Source organism: Myxine glutinosa, chromosome 1 (genome assembly GCF_964187855.1).
Source record: "Myxine glutinosa chromosome 1, kmMyxGlut1.1, whole genome shotgun sequence".
In the NCBI taxonomy this organism is placed as follows: Eukaryota; Metazoa; Chordata; class Myxini; order Myxiniformes; family Myxinidae; genus Myxine; species Myxine glutinosa.
The window spans coordinates 348,135,135-348,159,082 of NC_136261.1; the positions used below are offsets into that span (position 1 = coordinate 348,135,135).

At 51.0% G+C, this 23,948-nt stretch overlaps 1 protein-coding gene across 1 annotated transcript in view; it reads left to right on the plus strand.

The window, feature by feature from the left end:
* Positions 1–23,948, plus strand: part of LOC137413161 (neuronal vesicle trafficking-associated protein 2-like) — a 114,420-nt gene that overhangs the window by 80,881 nt on the left and 9,591 nt on the right. Inside the window, exon 4 of the mRNA XM_068098557.2 lies at positions 11,302–11,385. Coding sequence (XP_067954658.2) covers positions 11,302–11,385 — 84 coding nt within the window. The remainder of the gene's footprint in view (positions 1–11,301; positions 11,386–23,948) is intronic.

Genomic DNA, 23,948 nt, shown 5'->3' on the forward strand with positions numbered 1-23,948 from the left:
AATAATACATGGAACCAGAAATGTTTCAAGTGGATGAAAACCACAACAACGGAAGTGTCGAATCTGTAACAATATATGTATATATATATATATATATATATATATATATATATATATATATATATATATATATATATATATATATATATATATATATATATATATGTATATATATATATATATATATATGTATATATACAGACATGGCATTTAATATGGAATTTTTTTTTTGTGGGGGTGAACTTACTTTTCAAGATGACTTTGAACCAAAAGTTCATTGGAATTTTGTTGAAATTATTCTAGATTTTGTTAATGTGACCTATAAAAGAAACAAAAACCACATTTGACATTTCGAAGCAAATAAATTGATCCTTGAAAGTGATGTAAACTGATATCGAACTCAATTCACGGACAGTAGTGTTAAACTTCTGTGCGTTTTCCAGAAGTATCTCTTTACTTTGCACATTACCCAAAACATTTTTTAACAAAAACAAAACTTAAATTACGACTGGGATTATGGACAGTAAAATTACAGTTCAGTACTTTGTGTAACCCCCACGAGCATTCAGGAGAGCACGTACACGTTGAGGAATGCTGTTCACGAGATTTGCCAACGTTTGGACAGGAATCGCGTGCCATGCAGTTACAATAGCCTGCTGCAATTCACGCACAGAGGCAGGCTGCTGGTCCAAGTTGTCGATTTGACGTGTTAATTCTGCCCACAAGTTCTCTATCGGATTCATATCTGGGGACATGGCCGGCCACTCCATATGCTCCACACCACGATCAGCAAGAAAGTTTTGGATCATGCGAGCACGATAAGGCCGTGCATTGTCATCTTGGAAGACAAAGTTTCCTCGAAAGGCTGCACGAACAAATGGAAGCAATGTTTCTTCCAGAATGGCCCTGTGCTTGAACTGGTTCAGGTTTCCATTCAGAACAACCAGGTCAGTTTTTCCCCCTGCATGAAAAGCAGCCCAAACGGTCACCCCACCACCTCCAGCTTGGACTCTTGGCACTATACAATCTTCGTTGTAGGCTTCATGCACTTGTCTGTGCACTCAGACGCGGCCATCTTAACGATAGACCAGAAATCTAGACTCGTCACTGAAGATCACGTGATTCCAGTGTCCTGGCTGCCATTGACGGTGCTCTCTGGCCCACTGCAATCGGCGCTGGCGGTGTTGTCTGGTCAGACGTGGCTTTCTCAGGGGATGCCTGGCACGATAGCCTGCTTGAACCAGTCATTGGTTGACTAGCCTTCTGGATACAGGCACATTTGTCAGTTGCTGCCACTCAGCCCTAAGCCGATTAGCTGACTTGGTACGGCCATTGCGGACTAACCGGTGCAGCTGGCGATCATCCCTCCTTGTGGTTCTGCGGGGACGTCCTGGCCTTGGTATTGGAGTAGGGACACCCCTATGAGCATTTCGTTTCAGGATCTTTGACACCTGACCTTGAGTGATGCCATACTGCCAAGCAATAGCATGCTGTTTCATGCCGGAACTTCGTAAAGCCACCACTAAATGACAAACAGCATTGTCGAGTTGACGGACCATCTCCAGGGGAAGCGGCAATAACTTTTGTAGACGTGCAACAGTTGTTTTCCACTAATACAGAATGCAACAACCCTTATATACCCGATTGTGAAGCCAATCGTCAAATGTACCTGTCCGTACATTTTGTCATGCCACCTGTGATATAATCCTGTTATTAACTTCTTGCTGCGACAGACAATCAGTGACATGGTTCTTTTAACAAATAAATCACCGAAGCGTAAAAGAAACTCACCAGATTGATATACCGAGTTCAGAAAGTAAACCCAAGTCAAGAAAAAAAAAATATTCCATATTAAATGCCAAGTCTGTATATATGTGTGTGTATGTATATATATATATATATATATATATATATATATATATATATATATATATATATATATATATATATCTATCTATATATATAAAGTAGAGTTGGCCTCTGTGTCTGTATCCTGATCTATCTACGATCTCTAAGATCTCGAGAACCCGTGGACGGATTTGCGAGCGGAAAGTACTGTTCGACTCGGGATGGTCCCAGGAATGTCACGGAGACATAAACATTTTAAAAATTTCGGGTTTTAAAATTAGCGTATTATTAGCACTAGCAGAAGAGAGAGGGATTCGAAGGGAGGGAGCGCAGCGCTTCTAGCGCTTCTGACTACAGCACACCTTAAAATTAAAAAAACTTCGGGTTTTAAAATTAGTGTGTTACGCGTAATTAGCGCTAGCAGAAGAGGGAGGGAATCTAAGGGAGGGAGCGCAGTGCTCCCTCCAGCGCTTCTGTTAGCGTAATTAGCGTATTTCGGAACGTTAATTTTTCAACTTCATTATTCGGAATCAGTACGTCCCAGAGAACCTTCGTAACGTTACTTTTTCAACTTCATCCGATTGACATGGGACCAACGGCATGTGACAAAGAGTGAAACATACAGGCTACATTTATTTGACGACAATGAGTTCCGACTTCCGACCTCGGTGGGATGACAGGCTGAGTCAACCCCCCTGGTGTGAAGGGGGAGGAGGAGGGGAGGGGGAAGAGAAGGGGAGGGGAACGAGGGGGAAGGGGATGGGAGGGGGGAGGGGGAGGGGGAAGGGGGAGGGGGAGGGGGAAGGGGGAGGGGAGGGGGGGGGAGGGGGAAAGGGGGGGGGAGGGGGGAGGGGGAGGGGCCCTTCTTCCCCTGGGCACCCCCGCACCCTTCCCTCCCCCCCTTCCCCTCCCCCCTCCGCCTCCTCCCCCTCCCCCCCCCCCATTCCCCTCCCCTCCTCTTCCCCCTCCCCTCCTCCTCCCCCGCTTCCCCCTCCCCCCTCCCCCCCGTTCCCCTCCCCTCCTCTTCCCCCTCCCCTCCTCCTCCCACTCCCCTCCTCCTCCCACTCCCGTGCAAAGCCGGGTACCTCTGCTAGTATATATATATATATATATATATATATATATATATATATAATATATCTGAAGGAGCTGGGGCTCCCACGTCGATCGGAAGAATGTGGACGCGACAAAAAGCTGGAATTCATCCGAGTTGCTTTAATCAAACCAAACACTCAGGCACTCTTAAAAGCCCGTTTATCGGGCAGCAATATATATACATATTATCCCGGAGCGTTTGCCCAGGAAAGGCGAGAGGGGGCGTGGCCCAGCGTCCTGGCTGCGGCCTGGCAAGTTGAGGGCGAGCCTGCCCGGGCATGCCCGGGCATCCCGACCGAGGCCTGGCAAGTTGAGCGCGGGCCTGCCCGGGCGTCCTGGACGAGCCCGGCATGGTGATCGCTCCGCGTCCTTGGTAGGTGCAAGGCGATTGTGAAAACCCAGCGGTAGCTGCTACACACGTCCCCCCAGAATCGACTTGCACCGGCAGGGTCAATTTGAGGGGGGTCCTGATGACCCGGCCGAAGCGACCCCTGGCGGGTCGTGGGAGGGGGTCCGGTGTGGTGGTGGGCGGTCGAGTGGGGGGCACCGTGGACGGGGGGCGGCCTCGCCGCGGCGGAAGGGCCACCCGTGGTGGGTGGTCGACGTCCACGTGCGCCGGCTTGAGGCGGTCCACCACAATCCGTTCCGACCTGCCGCCGATGTCGATGACGAACGACTTGTCGTCCCGTCGCAGCACCCGGAAGGGCCCGTCGTACGGCGGCCGGAGTGGCCCCCGATGTGCGTCGTGATGCACAAAAACATACTCCGCTGTGCGAAGTGCTGGGGGGACGTAGGACTGGGGGTCACCGTGGTGGGATGTTGGCACGGGGGCAACCGTCGGGCGGCCTCCTGGAGGTCCGAGCGCTGGTGAGCTGCGGACCAGGGACTGGTAGCGTCGGGCACGAATTCGCCCGGGACGCGTAGCGCCTGGCCATAGACAAGCTCGGCGGTGGATGCCTGGAGGTCCTCCTTGGGGGCCGTGCGGAGGCCCAAAAGGACCCACGGCAGCCGGTCGGCCCAACCGCCGTCTTGAAGGCCGGCCATGAGCGCGGCCTTCATGGAGCGGTGGAATCGCTCGCACAACCCGTTTGCTTGGGGGTGGTAGGCCGTAGTACGGTGGAGCTTGACCCCCAGGTTGCGGGCGACCGCGCCCCACAGCTCGGAGGTGAACTGTGGTCCGCGGTCTGACGAGATGTCCGCCGGTGTGCCGAAGCGGGCGACCCAGGTGGCGATGAAAGCCTGCACCACGTTGGCGGTGGTGGTGGAGACGAGGGGAACGGCCTCCGGCCACCTGGTGGTCCTGTCCACCATGGTGAGCAGGTGTGTGAACCCCCGTGACGGGGGGAGGGGGCCCACCAGATCCACGTTGACGTGGTCGAAACGTCGTTCGGGCACGGTGAAAGGTGCCAGCGGGGCCTGGGTGTGTCGGTGGACCTTGGCCCGTTGGCAGGCCGTGCAGGTGCTGGTCCAATCGCGGACGTCCCGACGAAGGCCGTGCCAGACGAATCGCGCCGACACCAGCTTCTGGGAAGCTTTCCGGCCCGGGTGGGAAAGGCCGTGGAGGGAGGCGAAGATGCGGCGTTGCCAGGTGACGGGCACGATGGGGCGAGGCTGGCCTTGGGAGACGTCGCAGAGCAGGACAGTGTCCGCGAAGGGGATGTCGGCCAGGCGGAGGCCCGTGTCCGCCGCCCGGAGGGCTTGCACCATGGTGTCGGTGGTTTGGTCCGCCGCCATAAGCGCAAAGTCCACGCCCAGGTGGACCGCGTTCGCGCTGGCCCGGGAAAGACAGTCGGCCACGGCGTTGTTTTTGCCGGCGACGTGCTGGATGTCCGTGGTAAACTCCGACACGGCGGAGAGGTGGCGCTGTTGGCGGGCCGACCACGGCTCCGTGACCTTGGCCATGGCGTAAACCAACGGCTTGTGGTCGACGAACGCCGTGAAAGGTCGGCCCTCCAGGAGGTGGCGGAAATGGCGGACGGCCAGGTGTAGACCGAGGAGCTCCCGGTCAAACGTGCTGTATTTGAGCTCGTTCGGCCGGAGCTGCCGGCTGAAAAAAGCGAGTGGCTGCCAAACCCCGTTCACCCATTGCTCATGTACGGCGCCCACCGCGTAGTCGGAGGCATCCGTGGTGAGGGCGATAGGAGCGTTGAGCACCGGGTGAGCGAGCAGTGTTGCGTCGGCGAGGGCCCGCTTTGAGCTTTGGAAGGCCGCATCCATTGCTGCGGACCAGGCGATGTCGTGCTTGGCCGGCTTGCCCCGGATGGCTTCGTAGAGGGGCCGCATGAGTTGAGCAGCGCGGGGCACGAAGCGGTGATAAAAATTCACCATTCCCAGGAATTCCTGCAGGGCCTTTATGGTGCGGGGACGCGGGAACGTGGTGATGGCCTCGACCTTGGTTGGCAGCGGCACGGCCCCGTTCTTGGTGATGTGGTGGCCCAAAAAATCAACGGCCGTCGTGCCGAAGTGGCATTTGGCCGGGTTGACGATGAGGCCGTGCTCGCTGAGGCGCCCGAACAGTGTTCGGAGGTGGAGGAGGTGCTCGGCCCGGGACGTGCTGGCGACGAGGATGTCGTCCAGGTAAACGAAAAGGAACGGCAGGTCACGCAGCACGCCGTCCATCAAGCGCTGGAACGCCTGAGCCGCGTTCTTGAGACCAAACGGCATCCGCAAGAATTCGAATAAGCCGAACGGCGTGATGACTGCCGTTTTAGGGACGTCGGCCGCCCTGACAGGTACCTGGTGATATCCCCGTATGAGATCAATTTTCGAAAAAATGACCCGTCCCGCCAGACGGGCGGAGAAGTCTTGGATATGCGGGATCGGGTACCTGTCGGGGGTGGTAGCGTCATTGAGACGGCGGTAGTCGCCACACGGGCGCCATCCACCCCCCGGCTTTGGCACGATGTGCAGTGGCGAGGCCCACGCGCTATCGGAGCGCCGCACGATGCCGAGGTGCTCCAACGCGTCGAATTCGGCCTTCGCCATGGCGAGCTTGGCTGGGTCGAGGCGGCGGGCCCTGGCGTAGACCGGCGGGCCCGTGGTTGGTATGTGGTGCTCGATCCCATGCCGTACTGCGACGGCCGAAAACGTCGGCCGCGTGAGGGCTGGGAACTCCGTGAGCAGGCGAGCAAACTCGTTCGCCGCCGGGACGGCGCATGCCAGCTCGGTCGGCGCGGAGCTGCTCAATGTGCATACCAGGGAGCTGAAGGTTTCGGCGTTGATTAAACGACGCCATTGGACGTCCACCAGCAGTCCGTGTGCACAGAGGAAGTCGGCGCCTAGCAGAGCCATGGGCACGTTTGCGGTTACAAACGTCCAAGCAAAGCGTTGGCCACCGAAGCAGAGGGTGACATTGCGCGGGCCGAAGGTGCGGATGGTCGATCCATTGGCCGCAACCAAGGAGGGGCCGCAAACCGCGGATTGCCTGTCCTGGTCAGAGGCGGGTATGACGCTCAGTTGGGCGCCGGTGTCGCACAGGAAGCGCCGTCCGGACGTTTTATCCGTGATGAACAGTAAGTTGCCCGTGTGGCCGGCGCTCATGGCTGGTAATGAACGCCGGCCCGGCCGTTTCCCGGCCTGCCGAAGGTGCACGGGGGTCGGCATGTCCGGGCCTTCTGTCCGAACCTGGCATGATAGTAACACCACGCTTGGTCAGGTGGAGGCCCCGGTCGTCGTGCTGGAGGTGGTCGGCTCGGTGTAGCGGCCGCCAATTGCGTCGGCAGTTCGGTCGTCGACCGTGCCGGGTGCTCGGGCGCCATGGGTGTTGCGTCGGACGGCGGTGGGTCCCATGTCGCCGCTGCGATGCGCTGTCCTGTGGCGGAGATCTTGTCGGCTTCTCTGGCAAGGGCCCGGGGATCTGTGATCGTCGTGCTTGCCAGGGCGAGGCGTACCGGGTTAGGCAGCTGACGGAGGAACAGCTCCCGGAACAGGAATGCCGGAGATTGCTCGCCGAGCAGTGAAAGCATGTAGTCCATTCGCTCGGAAGGGCGCGTGTCGCCGAGCTCGGGCAGGTCGAGCAGGCGCCGTGCGCGTTCCGCCGATGGGAGGGCGAAAGCGTCGAGGAGAAGCTTCTTAATCACGCCGTATTTGTCAGCGGCTGGCGGGCTCTCGAGGAGGCTCAGGGCGCGGGCCGCGGTGGCCGAACCGAGCGCTGCTACCACATGGTGGAAGCGGGTGTCGTCGGCCGTGATGCCTCGCAGGGCGAACAGGGAATCCGCCTGTGCGAACCAAACCGCCGCGTGAGCCTCCCAGAAGGTAAGCAGTTTAAGGGCGACTGCCGTGTCCATGTCGGTAGGTCACCAATGAAGGAGCTGGGGCTCCCACGTCGATCGGAAGAATGGACGCGACAAAAAGCTGGAATTCATCCGAGTTGCTTTAATCAAACCAAACACTCAGGCACTCTTAAAAGCCCGTTTATTGGGCAGCAATATATATACATATTATCCCGGAGCGTTTGCCCAGGAAAGGCGAGAGGGGGCGTGGCCCAGCGTCCCGACCGAGGCCTGGCAAGTTGAGCGCGGGCCTGCCCGGGCGTCCTGGACGAGCCCGGCATGGTGATCGCTCCGCGTCCTTGATTGGTGCAAGGCGATTGTGAAAACCCAGCGGTAGCCGCTACATATCCATATATCCATATATCCATATATCCATATATCCATATATCCATATATCCATATATCCATCCTGGTGTTGGCTTAGCGGTTAGGGTGCCGGCTTGGGATCCTCGGATCCTGGGTTCGAATCCCGGTCGATCGCTGAATTAACGCCAGGGGGGTTGACTCAGCCTGTCATCCTTCCGAGGTCGGCAAATTGAGTACCAGCTTGCTGGGATGAATGATCACGGTGTGTACCCTGGTTTAGAATAGGTACACCGTATCCCTGCGCATCGTAAGAGCGTGACCAAGGGTTGGCGTCAGGAAGGGCATCCGGCCATAAAAACATTGCCTCAAACAGGGAACCATGATTGTCATGGGGCCCGCAAGGCTAACCCCCGCTCTCGCGGGGAAAATGGCCTTTAAACGATCATTCATTCATTCATTCATATATATATAAATAAATTTATTTACTTACTTACCACCTTTAAATATTTATTAATTTATATAAATTTATATAAATAAATACATTTGTTTAAACCTTATATAATCTCCAACACCAACAAAAAAACTTTGGAATATGTATTTATTTATATACCTTTTACCTTTCTACAACCCTTATTTATTTATTTACTTAAATGTAATATATACACATCCATTTAAAGGGTGCAGTTGGGGTCAGTGTCCCCAATGAGCACTTGCAGTCTTGTTTTTTCTATGTTGAATAGAACAATAGGACCACTGGACCTGAAGCTTATCTGGGCCCTGGCCTAATGTTGTAACCCAAATTTGGTAGCATTCTGACTGGTGGGTCTGGAGAAGAGGATTATTAAAGGAATTTACTATGTCCGCCATTTTGATCTACTCAAAGTCATGTGACCGGAACGAGCTTTGCAATCCCTGTTACCAGTCAGGAGTGCAAACTTGCTGCCAAATTTCAGCCGGATCAGCCCAGCGGTTTGGCTGGAGAAGTTGAAAAAGGCCACGGATGGCCGATGCACGATTACAATACCTCATCTGGGATTCCAATTCCAGATAAACTAAAAATCTAAGACGAATATACTTCATGATAGATGGAAATCGCAATCTTATTTGTTGGAGAGTATTGACAAAGTATCAAAAATTTGGCCATGTTCAAATTCTGCTCATTTGTAATCTTTACTAGCACTACCACGACAACTACGACTACTACTTTTATTTATTTATTTTTATTTTGTAGACAAAATCGAGGCTCGTGTAACAGCTAACAAATTAAACATGAAAACATGCACAGACACAAAACATACAATTAAGGGAGCGGGAGACAAGAATGGGTGAGAAAGGAAAGCACACCAGCACAACAACAGTGGAGACCAGGGGTGTTGGTAGATCTGTGGAAAGGAGAGGGCTGAGGTATTAGGGAAGGGTACACGGTATAAAGCAAATGAACACTACTCGGAATTTCAGGAAAGAAGTTGGAGATTGAAAGAAGTGGAATTGGGGTGTTTTAACGGGGATAGAAAAGATCAAGGTTTTGGATGGAGGAAGATAAGAGATGGTGGTGAACAGCTGTTTTAAAGACCTGGAGGGAGGAGTGGGATTGAAGAGAGTGAGGGAGTTTGTTCCAGAGGCAGGAGAAAAGAAGAATGAAGGAGTGAAGGTGAGCAGAGAGTCTTGATTTTGGCAGTTTCACCAGATGAGGGTTTCTGGCAGATCTTGCGTGTCCTGCAGGAATATTTGGGGGACAGATCACAGACAGAGCAGGGGGAGTAATGAGTCTGTAGAAGACATAAAGACCACCAACCTGCCTGCGGTGAGCGAGTGATAGGCCCTCGGAATCAGCTTCATCGCAGGGGATACCAATGATTCTGAAAGCTTTGGCTTGAACCGCGTGAAGCTGGGCTATGTGGAAGGCAGGAGCATCAGCCCAGAGGAGAGATCAGCATTCCATTGAGCTGCGGATGAAAGCTTTGTTTGTGGTGAGGAGTTCAGAAGTGCCCAGAAAGGACTTTGCACAACGGAGGATGCCCAGTCGGCGACTGGCTTTGGAGGCCAGCTTGGAAATGTGGTTTTCCCAAGAAAGATCATGGCAGATAGTGAGACCCAAAAGCTTGAGCGACAGAACTTCTTTGAGAGGAATGTTGAGAAAGTACATGGGAGGGTTGTCCAGGCGGTCTTTTTGGAGAGACAAAGTGAGAGTGTGAGATTTGTCAGGATTGAAAGACATGTTTCACTTCTTTGACCAGTCTGTGATTTTGTCCAGGTCTGCAGAGAGTGAAGAGGTTGCTGCCTGCTGTTCTGAGGGTTGTGGTATGAAGTGGCAGATAGTGGAGTCATCAGCAAAGAGATAGAGAGGATTTTCCAGAGAGTCAGAGAGATCATTCATGAAGACCAGAAATAGCACAAGGCCCAGAACACTACCTTGGGGAACTCCAGCCTGAACAGGAAGGGAAGATGAGAGAATTCCATTTTGGGCCACACGTTGACTGCGACCAGAGAAGAAGTCCGCAAGTCATGAGTGGAGGTTTCAATGGATACCATAGGAGGAGAGTTTGGTGAGCAGGGCCAGACCGTATCGAAAGCACGAGATATGTCAAGGGAGACAGCTCTGATTTCCTGTTTGGCATTAAAGACCTCCATCCATTGTTGAGACAGCAGAAGCAGCATGTCCAGAGTATAGTGACCTGGTCTGAATCCAAATTGATGAATCAAGATCAGGCCATTGGAGAAGAGGAAGGATTTAATATCAGAAGCAATGATGGATTACATGACTTTGCTGATTATTGGGAGCAGGCTGATTGGTCTGTAGTTGCAAGGATCTGTTTTTGCACCTTTTTGTGTGAAGCGGTAATGTTGGCTGATTTCCAAGGTGATGGCAGATGACCTTGAGCAAAAGAGAGGGTGAAAATAACAGAGAGAGGGTGAGATAGAGTGGCAGAGCAGGATTTTAGGACCAGTGGGCTGATGCCGTCAGGTCCACTTGCAGAATCAGAGTCGAGGTTTGACAGAAACTTCTCCACCTTGGCAGGAGAGAAGGACACAGAGTCCAGGAGCAGTTGGGTGCGACTGGGTAAGGTGGGAACAGAGAGAGATGGGTTCGGGACACAATATTTTGAGGCAAACACAGAGTTGAGGCATTCAGCTTTTTCACGTGCGGAGTCAGCTGTGTAGCCGTTTGAGGTGAGGGAGGGGATGGAGGGGGAACAAACACCAGAAACGGATTTGACCTGACGCCACCAGGATTTGGTAGTTGTAGGTCCAAGCTGCTACTACTACTACTACCACTACCACTACCACCTCCCCCCCCCCCCCCCCCAAATTATTGCCACTTTGTTGTGTGATTGGCCAGGGAATATATTTGACCCAAATGACCCTGCTGGCCAGTTCTGACATTTAACTGAAGGTGACTTTGGCAGGAATTTGTAATTTGTTCCAAGATGTCAGCAATAACTCGCCCACTCTTCACGCCGGACTCCGTGCGATCATTAACATCCAACAACAACCCATTTGTAAATATACCTCTCTCCAGCCATCTGGAAATCACTTTATGTAAATATGCACACTATTTTTCTTGAAGAATTATGCTCGTATTTTGCTTGCAGCAGATTTGGAACCTGATTTCAGCCACGCAAGTTTGATCGTTCTAACTTTAGCGGAATAATCTGATTGTATCAGACAAACTAGATGCAAGTCGAAAGCCAAGAGTTACAGCTGAAGCCGTTGTTGTCATTCTTCATTCTCGATGTGTTGTCAGTAAGCCATTGTGATCCAAGTGTGATATTCTGTGCAGGGAATGGTGCGCACAAGGTTAGACTTCCAAGCACCTTCACGCTGGGGCTGGCTTTGTCCCAAAGGAGAGAAAGGAGGCTTTCAGGTATTTTCTAAAATGTTGATAAATACCCCAATAACCTCCCCAAAAAGAGAGAAAAGAAAATGTGTTGCTTGACCTTTGCTGCATTTTAAGGGATTGGATATATATAATACCTGAAATATATATATATACGTATATATATATATATATATATATATATATATATATATATATATATATATATAATTATATACATATACATATATATATATATATATTTGCTGCACTTGAAGGGATTGGATATATTCCCCACCTGGGATTGAAGGTGCAGAAGCATGTGACAGGCCCTTTCAGGTACCTTTCAGTGATCTCCTCAGGTGGTTCTGCCCCCCCCCCCCCCCAGAAAATGTTGTGGTTGTTGATTTAGTCTCAGACAACAGAGCCACCACTTTTGTCTTCTGCTCCACTGTCAATGGCATAGTTGAGCTACGGAGCTAGAAATCCCAGGGTACAAATACCACGATAACACCACCAAACCCTGAAAAGGAAACCGGTACTGCTCAAAAAACAATGAAATGGCAGGAAGTCAAAGTTGTATCAATCTTTTTGAAACAAACTGTATGTATGTATGTTTATATATATATATATATATATATATATATATATATATATATATATATATATACAGCAATACCCCGTTTTACGCCATTTCGACCTACGTCAAATCCGACTTTACGCCACTCTTCTCGAGTAAATTTCAGTTCAGCGAACGTCATTATGTGCGACTTTACGTCACCCCTACATCATAATAGGAGGACGTGAAAAAAATATATTTAAAATAAATAAAATAGTACATAAAAATTAACAATAAAAGAAGCTAAAAAACAATTTAAAATACAATAAAAAGCACATTAAAATAAAAAGTATACGTACGCATAGCTGCTGGTGTATACGTACGTACGCAAATAGAGTATACGTATGTATAGCTGCTGGTTCTCATTCAAAACAAAGGCAACGCCATATGCATTTTGTCCTGTGCTGCGGTTGCGTGCTTGCTTAGCCTTTCGCTGTTATTTTTGTGATTATTTATTTACTGTGTAAAGGTTCATTTACTGTGTAAAACAACCAACGCAACGTGGCAACGGCGAAACATGACGACGATGCCGGCTCGGACGACCGTCCGCGGCAGACGTCACGTCACGCCACCGTGCAGAGTGTGCAGTGTCCGCGACGAGGTCAGGCCCCAGGGCCCATGGCCCATGTGAAACGAACGACCGTGTCATGCCTCGAGCCGGGGTGCCTCGTCGGGCCCCTCGCCGGGATCCGGCGTCGATGAACCGATCGACGTGTGCATGTGCACATGTACATGGATTTGCAAATACCTGCCTGTACATCATCGTTTCTGCGTATATTGCATCGTCCAAAAAAAAAAGAAGCACGCAACTTCGGCCGCTTGAGGAAAGACGGGGAACGTCTACGACTAGGAGGCGAGTGTCGATCCCCGGGGCGGCCGGGTTCACGGAACCCTGAGCTCGTTCGTTCGTCACAGACGACACGACACGACCGCCGGTAAAACTGCTCGGACACGTTGGGTAAAGCACGCCATGGTGAAGCGGGCCGTGGAGCCACTCGGCACACAAGCCCACTCACGGTCGACACGTCCGTGCCGGTCACCCCGTTCGAGGATAAGACCCGACCGATAGAAAACAACGGAGGGACTCCCGACGGGGAGCGGCAAAGATTCAGGGCGAAGCCGCAGCCTCCTCCAGTTATTTACTCTAGTTTTACGGTGTTTGTCTTCATTTTCAGGCATTTTTAAGGCATTACGCCCGGTTTACGTCAAAAACCGAGTTACATCATGGCTTATGGAACGAATTAATGATGTAGGCCGGGGTATTGCTGTATATTGTTGCGGATCTCCCGAAGCCCGTTCCACGTTGCAAAGGGGGGATTAAATCCCTTTTTTCCCCTTGGGTCTTCGTGTCCACGAGGCTGAATCGCCACTTCCGCAGCAAGCATGAAAAAGGGTATTGGGTCGACGCCGCTTGTACCTTTGACCCACGCTGCCATGAAAGCGGGGACCGGACCTCGCACGAGCCACACTTAATCGAGTACGCCGAGCAGTGTGCGTATCATGTGACTCGTGCCGTTACTTTTATGGAACCCGATTCAAGCGGTTCTATTCGTACCATGCGAGACTAATTCATGGAAGGGACGGGAACGGTCAAATAAGAGGAATAACACAATTTATTTACACAATGTACAGGATTCGGATAAAGGAAAGGGGACACAGAGCAGAAGCCTAACAGTGTTAACTTATCCCCAGACACAGGGCCCACTCACGCACACGGGGAGAAGAAGAAGAGAAGTTCGCGTGCCAAACGTGCTTTGCCGTCGGTCGCTCCGGGGCAGCTCGCCCGGCGTGGCCCTCTGGCGGTCACGGCACATATGCAGGAGAAGGCAGGCAGGAGGAGATTGCGCGTCTGTGGCCCGGAACGGGTCGTCTTCTCGAACGCGCGATTAATACAGCGCAGAGCGCAGGGCATGGGGCACGGGGCAAGTTCGTGTACAATGACAATAACCGGCAATTGTCCAGGGGCTGGGCGATTCTCTCTCTCTCTCGCACTCCAGCTCAACCCAACTCATCTCAGAACTCCAACTGAACTCAACTGACTCACGATACTCCCCGGCTCTGACTCGACTCCGATCCCGACTCCAACTTGAACTGAGGCGGGGGGCTTGGAGCAGGGTTTTATAGCTCCGCCCCGGCCTTACTCGAATGTTCCAAGCCCCACCTCTCATCGCCGTGGTTAGCCACTCCCCTCGAGCCCTGATTGGCGGCTGATTATCCTTTATTCCAAAACCGTAACAATATTGTTGTGGTTTTGAGAAATAAAGGCAACCCCCCTTTAGTTAGTTGCACCACAACATGTAGCCTCGCTTTAGTTCAGTTATTTCTTATTAAATGTGAAGTATAGTCTCCTTCCCAGTGTTAGTATGCGTTGAGACAGGTAAGTAAGGGTGGGCCTCATTGGGCCTCGAATGCCATGTGCTGTGCCTGGAACAAGTCGAGAAGGCCCGAGGGAGAAGCCAGAGGGAGTGGCTGGTAAGCAGCAAACGGCCAACGGGAGCCAAAGGGGAGTGGCCAATTATGGCAGCCAATGGGAGCTAAAGGGGAGTGGTCAACAACGGCAGCCAATGGGATCTAAAGGGGAGTGGCCAGCAACGGTGGCCAGGGGAGGTCCTTGGAACATTCTAGTGGGGACTCCGGGGGGGGGGGGGCGAAAAAACCTGGCCCCGGACCCCCAAACACACTCTCTGCCCCCGAACTCTCGAAGCGAGAAGCTCTCTCTCTGTGGTCGAAGCTCTGCCGAGATCTCAGCGTTCTGCCCCTGCTCTCTGCTGCCCTGTTATAAACGCTCTCGCAGGACGATCTCTCCCATGGCCCTATACTCTAACGATCTCCCTGCCTGCGCTCCCTGCACGTGCGCGTTTGCCTCGCCGACTTCGGAACACGCTGCGGAGAGTCCCGTGCGTGCACGACTGGAGGCCGACGTCCTTGCCGCGGACATCCTCGAGGGACACGCCCAACGAGCCGTCCGGGGCGAGCTGCAACAAGCGGCCGCGCTTTGAGCGCGTCCTCTTCTTCCTTCCTTTCCCCGTGTGTGTTGACGGTGAGTTGTGTGCCACGGGGACCGGAGGGAATCGGTGCTGCGTCGGTCTCACAAGGACCGGCGTGCACGATTCGTGCCTCCGGTACCCGCACTGTATGGTTGGCGCCGTATGGCAGCAAGGCCGGTCGGCCGGGTTCGAGGGGAGGTATGGGTTATCGGATCCACGCACCTTGTCGGGTGAGGTGCTCGGATTGTGGCCGGTTGGGTCATCGTGCGTGGGACCGCGCGCGAGGCCCCGCTCAGGGATGGAGCCCGCCACCTGGGCCCATCAATTCCTCCCCCCTCGGATCGTCAATGCCGGAAGAACACCCCATACAGGCCACCAACCACCCACATGGATCGCTCGGCCCTTTGAGGCCGAGCCGCGACAAATAACCTCCATAGATGGAGGGGCTCATAGTGTAGAGGACTGGTGGGAGTAGTGTACCCCACATGGGGGAATGGTAGGGTAACCATTCCTCCCACAGGGGGGCCCATGAGCATTAGTTTAGGAGGGTGGCAGTGTTAGGCCCATGGAGGGGCCAGCAATGGTTGCCTCCATGGGGCACCGAAGCTAGCTGAGGGAGGGCTCGGATAATGATAGGGATTTAGAGCGACCTTAGGGACAAGATTTAAGTAGTGACACCTGAACTGTAGAGGGGACGTAGAGAGTTTAGGTGGTTGTTAAAGAAAAGGGTGTGCATAGTGTAAAGGGACGACGAGGGAAACACGAGTTATAGGGGAAATTAGTTAGGTAGATGATGCTGTGTGTTTGAGGAATTGTGAGTGAGATAAATGGAATTGTGTAATGGTGTGTAAACGTAATGGTGTGAGAATAAAAGGTGTGGAATAATTGGTGTGGAATGCATGGTGCGAAGGATTGAATGGGGGGAGTGGAACCCATTCGCGAAAGCCCGGGGTGGTTGTGTAAAGCCAGGTCGAGGGCATAGGTAAATTGCATGGATATTGACACCTGTGGTGCGGGTAGTGGAAAGTAGTGTTTTGTGAGGTGCAGGAGACGGTGGAATGGCTGGGCGTGTGGCTTAATTAGTGAGTGTGGTTATTGAGGCACTCGGTCACTGGTAGCTAGTCGGCCAGGTAAGGCCGCAGGTAGGCTCTGGGAGCCGGTTAGGTTAGAGTGTGTGGGGTCCGAGGATCCCAGGGAAGGACCCGGGTTACCCGATGCCGAGGTGGGCATCGAGGGGGTAAGCGCCAGGGAGGGCCTTCCACAGTTGGAGTAGTCATCAGGAGCAGGCAAGCTCGGGAGGCGGCTTTGGTGACGGAGGTGCGCAGGTAGGTAGACCTGCTGGTGGAGCCACATGACCCAGCCCCAAAATTGTGCGAGGGCACAGATCGGAAATTCGTTGGGTAAGATCCAAATTCAGGAGGGCACCACAGTGTGGGCAATGGGAATTCGGGTTCTTAGAACCACATCGTTTAATGAGGCCGATTGGCAGGGTACGACCCCGGGTAGTTGAAATGAGTAATGCTATTGGCGTAGTTAGGATGTGAGATCCCTTTGCACCATCCACAGCCATTCTCCGAGGAGGACGAGCTTCACACCAAGGCTCTGAAAGCCGTTTGGCAGTAAGACGCATCATGACGTGAGTGAGACAGTGCTTTGTTCCATCCCTTCCTTACTGGGAGGGATTTGGAGATGAATTTGGTATAGAGGGGGGATATGGGAGACAAGACGTAGAGACGGATTGTAAATACAAGGGGGGCTAGGGTAGTGTGGCCAACGTTGGGGGGTATGGACGGTTAGGGACGAGCTTGCTCTGCTCGCTCTGCCACGTCGCTCGCACCGCACCAGGCATGGTGGTGCCTGGTCACCTTGTTTTTCGCATGCTACTGTGTGCCTTTCCTTTTGCTTGTTGCGCCTTGTCTTCCCTCCCCGCCCCAGGACCGTTTGGAGGCCGAACTGTGAAGCACCTTGCTGCCAATCCATTTTGCTGCACCTATGGACCACACGTCTTGTGGCCCCGCACCTCTGCTGTGCAGCATCTTGCTGCAACTCATCTTGCACCTTCGGACCACCTGTTGAGTGGCACTGATGCCACGCAGTTGGACCACGTGATGAGTGGCCCTGCTGGCAAATAAAAACAAAAGTGTGTGCTATTGTGTGCCAAGTGCGAAGATGCGAAGATTTAGATGGCCCTGATGTTCCACATGGCCTGTATGCCGGTCAGGACCAGCCGGTTTTGTTAGCCGCACACACAAGAACAAGAGGATGCAAGCAGCAAGTGCTTTGATTCCTTTCCTCCAATTCTTTTCCTCTTAGTGCCCGGTCCTGGGTCGTAGAATTGTATATAAAGGTTAAGTTCTGTGCATGTACATTGTACATATAAGAATGTGGCCACCGGCTATGTGTTTAGGTTGGAAATTCCGAAAATACACGGATAGTTGTGGGTGTGAGTCTGATAGAATAGCTGCTCAACGCATTAGGAGGGACACATCTAGTGTAAAGAAAGTCGCACACATGGGTTAGAATAAATGTTAGGGGGATTACACCGACAGTCACGTGAAAAAGTAAGTACACCCCATGTAAAGTTTTGACTTTTTCAACATATTTCAACATACAGCTATTTGATCTTCATTTCAACAATATTGATAGATAAAGGTGATATAATACAACAAATATCATGAAACATTTACATTTTGTCGTCCATTGTATAATTTAAATAAACATAAATGCAAATTTCGCATGTGGAAAAAGTAAGTACACCCCTACATTTATCACTACTTCAAATACGTAAAATTAGAATCAGGTGCACCAGCTCTGGTGCAAATGATTAGAACATCGTTGGAGAGGATCTTGGAGGAACCTGTCTTATTTAAACCTCAGACATTTAGATTGGTTTGCTCTTAGTTGTTGAAGTGTGCGGCATCACCATGCCTAGATCAAAAGAGCTCTCTGAGGCCTTCAGAAAGAAGGTTATGGATGCCTACGAGTCTGGGAAGGGATTTAAAAAGATCTCCAAACAATTTTAAATCAATCATTCGACTGTCCGAAAGATCATCTACAAGTGGAGAAGATTCCAAACAACTGCCAACTTGTTCAGGCCAGGTCGCCCCAGCAAGTTCAGCCCTAGAGCAGACCGCAAGATGCTGAAAGAAGTCTCTAAGAACCCCAGAATGTCATCACGGGACTGACAAGTAGCTCTTGCCACTGTTGTCAAAGTGCACGAGTCCACCATTAGAAAGAGGCTGCACAAATTTGATCTACATGGGAGGTGTGCCAGGAGGAAACCTTTGCTGTCCAGAAAGAACATCAGGGCAAGACTAAAGTTTGCCAATAAACACCGAGGCAAAGACCAGCACTTCTGGAACAATGTGCTCTGGACAGATGAGTCAAAGGTAGAGCTATTTGGCCACAGTACCAGAAGACATGTTTGGCGAAACCCAAAGACAGCATTTGACCACAAGAACACAATACCAACTGTAAAGCATGGTGGTGGAAATATTATGGTTTGGGGCAGCTTTGCTGCATCAGGGCCTGGGCAGCTCATCATCATAGAATCCACTATGAATTCATAATTGTACTAGAGGGTGCTTGAGGATAATGTGAGGCCATCTGTCAGGAAGTTGAAGCTCAACCGAAGGTGGACCATGCAACATGACAATGACCCTAAACATACCAGTAAATCCACCAAGGAATGGCTGAGAAGAAAGAAATGGAGGGTTCTGGAATGGCCAAGACAAAGCCCGGATCTAAATCCTATCGAGATGTTGTAGGGGGGGGGGGGGGGGTTGAAACGGGCTGTGCATGCAAGAAACCCCTCAAACATCGCACAGCTGAAAGAATTCTGCATGGAGGAGTGGGCAAAAATTTCTCCCAGTCGATGTCAGAGACTAGTAGACAGTTATAAGAAATGCCTACTTGAGGTTGTTTCTGCCAAAGGGGGCAATACCACCTATTAGAGCCCAGGGTGTCTTTACTTTTTCCACATGCGAAATTTGCATTTATGTTTATTTAAATTATACAATGGATGACAAAATGTAAATGTTTCATGATATTTGTTATATTATATCACCTTTATCTATCAATATTGTTGAAATGAAGATCAAATAGCTGTATGTTGAAATATGTTGAAAAAGTCAAAACTATACATGGGGTGTACTTACTTTTTCACGTGACTGTATTATATATATATGTTGGAACCCATCTGTGGATCGGTCCCATCGGCCGATGGGTCTGACCCATCTGTGGATGCACGAGAAATGACAATGCAGACTCATCGGCCGATGGCTCTGCGCCATCTGCGGATGTGTTGTTCACCTTGAAGGAATGTGTTGACAGAATGGTGCTCTTCAATCAGGTACACAGTCATTGGAATTACATGTGGTAGGAATTTAACAGAGATGATTTTTAACACAAACAATACAATACGTTAAACAGAATTTACGGATACAATTACGGATACAATTTACGGAATACGGATACAATACGTTAAACAGAATTTAACAGAGATGAATTATGATGCATACACATTCCTTCAAGGTGAACAACACATCCGCAGATGGCGCAGACCCATCAGCCGATGGGACCGATCCACAGATGGGTTCCAACATATATATATATATATATATATATATATATATATATATATATATATATATATATATATATATATATATATATATATATATATATATCAACGAAAATAACAGCGTGACGAGCGCTGTCCCGATCTCCTGTGGACCGAAGTCCTAGACCAAAGCGTCACCTCCGACCCAAAGGGTCTTCTGGAGGCTTCAGCCCGGCCACTCTGTCAACAGACAGAGATTTATTCATTGGTCCCCAATGAACCAATGTTGGGGACCAATGAATAAATCTCTGTCTGTTGACAGAGTGGCCGGGCTGAAGCCTCCAGAAGACCCTTTGGGTCGGAGGTGACGCTTTGGTCTAGGACTTCGGTCCACAGGAGATCGGGACAGCGCTCGTCACGCTGTTATTTTCGTTGATTAGTATCCCCGCCGATCGCACCGCACCCCCTGGTTTTGGTTTGCACTGGTGGGAACGATGGTCTGTGTGGCAGACAGGCTGTTGGTTCCTTGCGGGTTATGCGGTATTTACCGTGTGAGACATAATTCGTGGCTGGTGCTCACCATTAAAGCTAGGAGGTGCCTTGATCATATATATATATATAAATAAATATAAATAAATAAATATATATATATATATATATATATATATATATATATATATATATATACATACATACATACATACATACATACATACATATATATATATATATATATATATATATATATATATTGTTGCGGTTGTGCCATGAAGGCCCTTTTAGTCAATTGCACGACAACATGTAGCCTGCAGTAGTTAGTAATGTCTTATTGAATGTAAAGATTAGCCCTTTCCCATTGTATAGTAATCAAGACCAATATGCGTTGAAGTTAAGCAGGATGTCAAGCCTTCGTGTGGCTGAGAGAAGCCATTACTAATGAGCAGGAAGGCGTGGCCAAAAGCGAAGCCCACGTGACCAATGAGGAGGTGGGAACATGTCCCCGGCACGTGATCAACCTCAGCCAATAGGAGACTGTGGAACATTTTCGAGGCATGGGCGGGTCTGATAAAACCCCTGTCCAGCGCATTATGACTCTCTTGCTTTTTGGGATTTCATCGAGGACACACCTGAGCTCTTGCCTTTTTCGCCATGCCCACGAGACCTCGCTTGCTTTTTCGTATCTCCCAGGACACGTGTTTGGCCTTTGTGTTCTTGGTCAACACCCATCGCTTCTGCGCCGATCTCTTGCGCAACCCGGCTGACCTGCAAGCTTGTCCAACCTGCGCTGAAGTTCATCCACCTGCACTGAAGTTCATCTACCTGCGCTGAAGTTCATCTACCTGCGCTGAAATTCATCTACCTGCGCTGAAGTTCATCTACCTGTTCTGAAGTTCATCTGCCTGTGCTGAAGTTCGTCCGTGCCAACTTCGAGGCGGCGGTTCATCCTTCGGACCTTACCTCATCCAGGCTGCATGGCCAGATCGGGTATTGAACTGCGAGCCGCGCACACCAGACCACCTGGTCACCAGCGAGGCAATTCCAGCACGTACATCGGTACGCCAATAACCAGTGTGTTTTATTCCCTGAGTGAGTGTGTCAGAGTGTGAAGGCGCCAGCGGGGTTTATTATTAGGTAAGAGTTGATAAGCTGTATCTTTTGTGTATTCTCTGTGCCTTCTAAATAAAAGGCTGTACATTTGGTTACTTTCCAACCTGTTCGGTACGTCCTTTCTCCATTGGCCTAGCATCATCCGAGACCGAATTTGGCTAGATTCAGGTCCATAAATCTCGCGAGGTAACGCCGCTTTCCACACCATGCAAATCCGCTTGGCACTCAATTGAATAAGGTGTGTGAAAGTGAGGGTTCGATCCACGGTTTCTCCGGTCACGTGAGCAGGGCATAAATCCCCCTGAGTACATTGACGAACCCGGGATCCGCAACAAATTGGTGTCCAGGAGTGGGATTTGACGTGGAGTACGCTTCACGTACTGCGAAATTACGAGCGTGTGGAAATTTCGTTTGAAACGATTTAAAAAAAATTAAATTCGAATGATGGCGAGCCAAAACGAGCAGGTTCCGGTGGGAATAGAGAATGTAGAGAATAAGGAATTAATGGCCCAGGACGTAAATGAACAGATTGACCTTGGAGTTAATCACGGCATGGCAGGGAGTGAAGACAATGGCGGCGCTTCGCACGCGGGGCCAGCGGCGGAGGCCGAGCCTGCTGTGCAAGCGGGGTTTATAAACATGCAGTTATTCATGACTCAAATCAAAGCATCCTTTGAGGTGCAAATGGATAAGATGAGTGAGAAATCAACCAGGGAAATGAATAAAATGGGTGATCGATTGGGTGATCGAATGGATAAAATGAGTACTCGGATGGACACCATGAGGGAGGAGTCAAACTGCAACATGAAAAAGATGAGAGAGGAGTCAAGCAGCGATATGAAGAGTATGAGCGAGGAGGTCGCTGGTGTGCGTGATGAGGTAAAGCGGTGTGAGATGCGCGTCCGGCGAGAATTGAAGGAGAGTACGGCCAAACTGACTGGGGCAATGGAGGAACTGACGAAGGTAGAGTTGGAGCAGGAAATAGTAGAGGCGCAAGGGGGAAATAACGGAGGTGAAACAGAATCTGGAGGAGGTAACATTGGAAGAAGGAATAATATAAATTGAAAAGACAGAGGAGAGACGGGGAATGAATTACGGAAGGAATTGATGGAATGTGTGCAAGAGTGGTGCTTGGACCGTGATGAAATACCTGTTAATCAAAGAGAAAGTTTACAGGTTCTTGAAGAGGGCCATGAGAAGATGAGTCCCGAGGTGAGTGGCGATGATTTCGGGAATGTGTTTGGTGCGATTGGGTGTTCAGCTGGCTTGGGGGAAAGGATAGACCCGGGAGTTCGTGCTGGGCCAAGTGAGAGGGTAACGAATGGTACGTAGTGTGGAGAGAGTGTGCGCACCGGTTTGTGCGAGTACAGAGTGTGTGGAGAGAGTGTGCGCACCGGTGTTTGTGAGTACGGAGTGTGTGGAGAGAGTGTGCGCACCGGTGTGTGCGAGTACGAAATGGAGTGCGAGGGGTAATCAGGCTCAGGCATCGACACCGACCGGGGTGGGGGTCAGTGAGACGGGTAGAGTACGCGAGCCCCCGATGGGTGGTGTACCGTGGGGACCGGAGGGAATCGGTGCGGCGTCGGTCTCGCAAGACCGGCGTGCGGGATTCGTACCTCTGGCACCCGCACGGTATTGTTGGCGCCGTACCACGGCAAGAGCGATCGGGGAGGTTCGAGCGGTAATTCAGATTGTCGAAGTTACGCACGTTAACAGGTGAGGTTTTGTAACCGTGGCCGGTTGGGTCATCATGCGTGGGACCGCAGGGCCCCGTGCAGGGATGGACCCCGGCACCTGGCACCACCAACTCCACCCCCCCCCCCCCCCTCGGATTGTCTATGCCGGCCGGATAAAACCCGATACGGGCGACCAAGCACCCTCGTGGATCGCTCGGCACTTAGAGGACGAGGCGCGACCAGATTCCTCCACAGATGGGGGCTCATAGCATAGAGGACTGGGTGAGTATTGTGCCCCCCACGTGGGGGTATGGTAGTGTGACCACGCTGGAATGTGACCACGTTGAGAGCACTAGTTTAGGGGGATAGCATTGTTAGGCCCATGGAGGGGCCAGCAGTGGTTGCTCCATGGGGGCACCGGAGCACGAGCTGAGGGAGGGCTAGGATAATGATTAGGGATCTAGAGAGACCATCGGGACAAGATTTAAGTAGTGACCATGAACTATAGTGGGGACATAGAGAGTTTAATGGTTGTTAACAAAGGGTGTGCATAGTTTAAAGGGACGGCGAGGGAAGCACGAGTTATAGGGGAAATTAGTTAGATAAATGATGCTGTGTGTGTGTGTGAGAATAAATTGAATTGTGTTACGGTATGGAAATAGTTGGTGTGAGAATAAAAGGTGTGGAATGCATGGTGCAAAGGATTGAATGGGGGGGAGTGGAACCCATTCACGGAGACCCGGCGGGGTAGTTTAAAATTAGATAGAGGGTACAGGTAAATTACCTGGATATTGACACCTGTGGTGCTGATTGTGGAAATAGTTTTTTTTGTGAGGAGCAGGAGACAGTGAAATGGCTGGGTGTGTGGCTTATTAGTAGTATTAGTTATTAGGACACTCCGTCACTGGTAGCTCGTCGGCCAGGTAAGGCCGCAGGTAGGCTCAGGGAGCCAGTTAGGTTAGTGTGAATGGGGCCTGAGGATCCAGAGAAGGGACCCTGTTTGCCCCATGCCAAGGTGGGCATCAGGGGGTAAGCGCCAGGGAGGGCCTTCCCCAGATAGATTAGTGTGAGGAGCAGGCAAGCTCGGGATGCGGCTCCAGTGAACGGAGGGGTGCAGGTAGGTCGACCTGCTGGTAGAGCCACACGACCGAGCCCCAAAA